The 5,617-nt window shown below is 39.6% G+C and overlaps 1 protein-coding gene across 1 annotated transcript; it reads left to right on the top strand.

The window, feature by feature from the left end:
- Positions 1–1,514: 1,514 nt before the first annotated feature.
- Positions 1,515–3,646, top strand: eny2 (ENY2 transcription and export complex 2 subunit). The gene is made up of 5 exons (XM_024385370.2): positions 1,515–1,638; positions 2,042–2,119; positions 2,222–2,292; positions 3,000–3,074; positions 3,207–3,646. Exons 2-5 carry the CDS (start codon positions 2,052–2,054, stop codon positions 3,278–3,280), a joined length of 288 nt encoding a protein of 95 aa, XP_024241138.1. The 5' UTR covers positions 1,515–1,638; positions 2,042–2,051; the 3' UTR covers positions 3,281–3,646.
- Positions 3,647–5,617: the final 1,971 nt, after the last annotated feature.

Here is a 5,617-nt window from a genome sequence, read left to right as displayed (position 1 = left end):
TTTAAACAGCTTGGAAAATTCCAGAAAAGGATGTCCTGGCTTTAGAAGCTTCTGATAGGCTAATTTGCATAATTTGAGTCAATTGGAGGTGTACCTGTGGATATATTTCGAGGCCTAACTTCAAACTCAATGCCTCTTTGCTTGACATCATGGGAAATTCTAAAGAAATCAGCCAAGACCTCAGAATGTTTTTGTAGACCTCCACAAGTCTGGTTCATCCTTGGGAACAATTTCCAAACGCCTGAAGGTACCACGTTCATTTGTACAAACAGTACAATATAAACACCATGGGACCATGTAGCTGCCATAACGCTCAGGAAGGAGACGCAGTCTGTCTCCTAGAGATAAACATTGGTGTGAAAAGTGCAAATCAGTCCCAGAACAACGGCAAAGGACCTTGTAATGATGCAGTAGGAAACATGTCCAAAAGTATCTATATCCACAGTAAAACGAGTCCTATATCGACCTAACCTGAAAGGCTACCACTGCTACAAAACTGCTACAAAACCGCCATAAAAAAGCCCTACTACAGTTTGCAACTGCACATGGGGACAAAGATCGTACTTTTTGGAGAAATGTCCTCTGGTTTGATGAAACAAAAATACAACTGTTTGGCCATAATGACCATCGTTATGTTTGGATGAAAAGAGGGGGGGAGGGGGGGGCTTGCAAGCCAAAGAACCCCATCCCAACCGTGAAGCACGGGGGTGGCAGCATCATGTTGTGGGGGTGCTTTGCTGCAGGAGGGACTGGTGCACTTCACAAAATAGATAGCATCATGAGGCAAGACAATTATGTGGATATATTGAAGCATCATCTCAAGACATCAGTCAGGAAGTTAATGCTTGGTTGCAAATGGGTCTTCCAAATGGACAATGACCCCAAGCATACTTCCAAAGTTCTGGCAAAATGGCTGAAGGGCAACAAAGTCAAGGTATTGGAGTGGCAATCACAAAGCCCTGACCTCAAGCATATAGAAAATTGGTGGGCAGAACTGAAAAAGTGTGTGCGAGCAAGGAGGCCTACAAACCTGACTCGGTTACACCAGCTCTGTCAGGAGGAATGGGCCAAAATTCAGCCAATTTATTGTGGGAAGCTTGTGGAAGGCTACCTGAAACGTTTGACCCAAGTTAAACAATTTAAAGGCAGTGCTAACCAAATACTAATTGAGTGTATGTAAACTTCTGACCCACTGGGAATGTGATGAAAGAAATGAAAGCTGAAATAAATTATTATTCCTACTATTATTCTGACATTTCACATTCTTAAAATAAAGTGGTGATCCTAACTGACCCAAGACAGGGAATTTTTACTCTGATTAAATGTCAGGAATTGTGTAAACCTGAGTTTAAATGTATTTTGCTAAGGTATATGTAAACTTCCGACTTTAACTGTATGTAACGTTATCACCCTGCAACAGTTGAGTCTATGTTATAATCTGAGTTGTTGATTAACGCTACCACCTAGTGGCATAACGATAGTACTTCATTAAACGTAGGAACCTTTTCTGGCATCAACGGTTTCCTGGGGTCCTTATTCATTGTGGGACACAACAATTAGCTGTGGCTAACTATCTCGCCAGTTATAATTGTATTGGCACTGTGTGCAACAGCATGCAAATTTCATCGAACGTTTTGGGTAAGTGTGAGATTTTTACGTCCTTGATAATAGCTATCAAGGACGTAAAAATCTCACACACTACATAGCGTAGCTTATTATCAGATAGTGAATTAGCTTGTTGCGCTGGCTAGTGCCATAAATGCGTTAGCTTGAAAGCAGTTAGCATATAGCTAGCAAGCAAAGCCTAGCAATGATTTATGCTGCTCTTAGCTTGTTCTAAATATTAGTGATTTAATGTTAGCTCCAGCCCAAACATAGAATTTTTCATGATAGACGGCTGTCCACCTTGTTTGTAGACTGTTAGAGTAGCTAGCTAACGTTAACTATTAAACTGATCCCTGCCTCAGCAGTTGACTAATGAACGATAACGTTAGCTAGCTAACACTACAACATCAACTCATTCTGAATCTCACTTTTTCAGTTAAAAGAATATGAGCAAAGATTCCAAGATGAGAGCAACAATTAATCAGAAGTTAACTGAGATGGGTGAACGAGAACGGTAAGAACATTTCACAAATGTGTATTTAATCATTGTTAGAAGTCCCATCAACTCTATGGTCACTGGTGGTCACTTTTCTTGCTTATGTTGGTTGATCCACAGATTGAAGGAGTTGCTCAGAGCTAAGCTCACTGAATGTGGATGGAGGGATCAGCTGAAAGCTCATTGCAAAGGTAAGAGTTACTATCATGTGTGGTGGGATGTCATGAAATGTGGCTAATGGGAATCATGACTATTACTCAGAGCCATCATGCACCATAAAAATCCAAAGGGCCCGAATGTACGTGAGGATGACTGGGGTGGTGGTACCGAGGTAGCCGCGCGTAAATGGCAGAATTTTTCATTTTTCAAACACCTGAAACACCCTTTTCCATCAATCTAGCCATAATCATTATGTGTAATTTTATGCAATAATTATATTGATATTTCTCTGCACATCTAAGCATACCTGTTGATCTGTCTGTATCATCCTGACTGCTGTTTTTACATTTTAATAAACTGGTTATGCTACTCGGTAAATTCTGGGTAAAAGATTTAAAGGAATCTGAGTCTTATTCAGTAAATCTTGTAATTCCTTGCTTTTCTAAAGTCTACCAACCTTGCCAGGATTCATACCATCTAAGGTAGTTAGACACACTAGCTACTCTAACTTCGTCGATAGCCTGAAATGGCTTCTTGGCAGCAGTTATGAGATTGGGAATATATCTGCTAGCTAAAGCCAACTTCATAAATGGCTAGGTGGCTAGTAGTATTACAGAGATCAACAATATTTTAAACAGAACAAATTTGAGGGGACATGTGCACCCTTTGAGCATGACACCTCTGACACTGTAAAACACGGTGTAACCATCATGCCACTCATCAAGTAACTGTTTTGCAGATGTCATCAAAGAAAAGGGTTTGGAGCATGTGACTGTCGAGGACCTTGTGGTAGAAATCACCCCTAAAGGAAGAGGTATTTAGGCCTTTTTGTTGTTGTGTATACAGTATCTTTTTTTCTCATCCCTCTGTTCATTAACTTCCATGAAGTTGATCGACACTACTATCACAACCCAAACCCGAATACTGTGCGTTATTTCCCTCTCAGTTCTAGTGCCTGACAGCGTGAAGAAGGAGCTGCTGCAGAGGATAAGAGCCTTCCTAGCTCAGCATGCCACATAATTGAACCAGCGTGATCTTTTTTAAACCCTTTTGGTATCAGATTTGTTATAGAGAGCTTCTTTTCTTTTCGCCATCATGCTGTTATTATTAGTTATGTGATCAAATCTTCCATCATGATTTAGACTTATTCAATTGCTTTGTTCAATGTCTGATTTTTAAGTTCTTTACATCATGCAGTTCTTTACATGATGCAACGATTCAACTTGTCAATAACTATACATTGTATTAGAATACATAACATGCTATGCTGTTTTTACAACAATGACTTTTGTTCTGTGGATTGTCTTCTTATTTTTAGTTGGTTTGTCTTTAGAGAAAGGCTTTTGAGAGGGGTTGTAATAAAGCTGGTTCTAGGTTTTGTAAGAAGTTCAAAGCGATGTTTTGTTTTTGAAAAAAGGCTTGCAATGACACTCTTTTAGACCGTGTAAAAGTCGGTCTGTGTAGATTAACCTATTTAATACTCAGATACTCAATTGAGTATCTGGCCTGTAGTTAATCTCATACTGGAGGTACTGTAAAAGAATATGCACAAATAATTAAATAATTTACTTAAACTCAAGATATGGAGCTGTATGGGCAATTTACCATAGTAACCTGAAATGCACTACAAGTGGTGCATTGAATGCTAATAAACAAACACTACCGTTCAAATGTTTGGGGTCACTTAGAAATGTCCTTGTTTTTGAAAGAAAAGCACATATACTGTCCATTAGAATAACATCAAATTCATCAGAAATACGGTGTAGACATTGTTAATATTGTAAATGACTATTGTAGCTGGAAATCGGCTGATTTTTTATGGAATATCACATGGGCGTACAGAGGCCCATTATCAGCAACCATCACTCATGTGTTCCAATTGCACGTTGTGTTAGCCAATCCAAGTTTATAATTTTAAAAGGCTAATTGATCATTAGAAAACCTTTTTGCATTTATGTTAGCACAGCTGAAAACTGTTGTCCTGATTAAAGAAGCAATAAAACTGGCCTTTAGAATAGTTAAGTATCTGGAGCGTCAGGATTTATGGGTTCGATTACAGGCTCAAAATGGCCAGAAACAAATCACTTTTTTCTGAAACTCATGTATTTTCTTTTTCTGAGAAATGAAGGCAATTGCATGTGAGAAATTGCCAAGAAACTGAAGATCTCATATAATGCTGTGTACTATTCCCTTCACAGAACAGTGCAAACTGGCTCTAACCAGAATACAAAGAGTGGGAGGCCCCCGGTGCACAACTAAGCAAGAGGACAAGTACATTCGAGTGTCTAGTTTGAGAAACAGACACCTCACAAGTCCTCAACTGGCAACTTCCTTACATAGTAAGTGCAAAACACCAGTCTCAACGTCAACAGTGAAGAGGTGACTCCAGGATGCTGGTCATCTAGGCAGAGTTAGTCTGTACAGTGTCTGTTCTTTTGCCCATCTTAATTGTTTTGTTTTATTGGCCAGTCTGAGATATGGCGCTTTCTTTGCAACTCTGCTTAGAAGGCCAGCATCCCAGTCGCATCTTCACTGTTGATGTTTAGACTGGTGTTTTGCTGGTACTATTCAATGAAGCTGCCAGTTGAGGACTTGTGAGGCGTCTGTCCTCTGTACTTGGATTAGCTAACACAACGTGCCATTGGAACACAGGAGTGATGGTTGCTGATAATGGGCGTCTGTATGCCTATGTAGATATTCTGTAAAAAATCTGCTGTTTCCAGCTACAATAGTAATTTACAATACTAATAATGTCTACACTGTATTTCGGATCAATTTGATGTTATTTAAATGGACAAAAAATGTGCTTTTCTTTCAAAAGTAAAGGCATTTCTAAGTGACCCCAAACTTTTGAACGGTAGTGTACATGTTCCCATAATGACAACCCTGCTGCTGCTTTACTTCCTAGAATAACAGAGTGGTCCTGACAGGGGGGAGCGATTGGGATGGAGAGGGGGAGATTATGAAAAGATAAACACGAGTGTTCACAGGGAGAGATATATCTCATGTGGATGCACCAAGGGAGAAATTGCTTTTACAGAGAGGGTTTTCAGATTGTTCCAAGGTCCTGTGAGTGTAGTGTGTGAAATGAGCAAGTGTTCATATGGGAGACTCCTTGGGTTGACAAGTCCAGAAACTAAAGTTATACCATGGTGTGATGGTTAAAGAAAATCTGTAACAAAGCGGGGTCACGACCCCTCTCCACAATGTCCTGGCTGCTACTTTAAATACAATAGACCATTTATTTAAGCCTTTCCTACTCTGAACACAACTGTATAAACTTCATGTCACATCTGTAAAATGCATTTTCACAGATAAGCATGTAAGGCTCTGATCTGTTTTGTAGCTTTATAGTTT

This window comes from Oncorhynchus tshawytscha, linkage group LG23 (genome assembly GCF_018296145.1).
Source record: "Oncorhynchus tshawytscha isolate Ot180627B linkage group LG23, Otsh_v2.0, whole genome shotgun sequence".
Lineage (NCBI taxonomy): Eukaryota > Metazoa > Chordata > Actinopteri > Salmoniformes > Salmonidae > Oncorhynchus > Oncorhynchus tshawytscha.
The sequence above is the reverse complement of the archived record's forward strand: the minus strand, read 5'-3'. Positions and strand labels throughout refer to the sequence as shown.

Excerpts from the sequence above, each read along its gene's own strand:
- eny2 (XM_024385370.2), top strand. The coding sequence starts at position 2,052 with ATGAGCAAAGATTCCAAGATGAGAGCAACAATTAATCAGAAGTTAACT. Across the intron at positions 2,120-2,221 it reads GAGATGGGTGAACGAGAACG|ATTGAAGGAGTTGCTCAGAG; the intron begins GTAAGAACATTT and ends GTTGATCCACAG. Across the intron at positions 2,293-2,999 it reads GCTGAAAGCTCATTGCAAAG|ATGTCATCAAAGAAAAGGGT; the intron begins GTAAGAGTTACT and ends ACTGTTTTGCAG.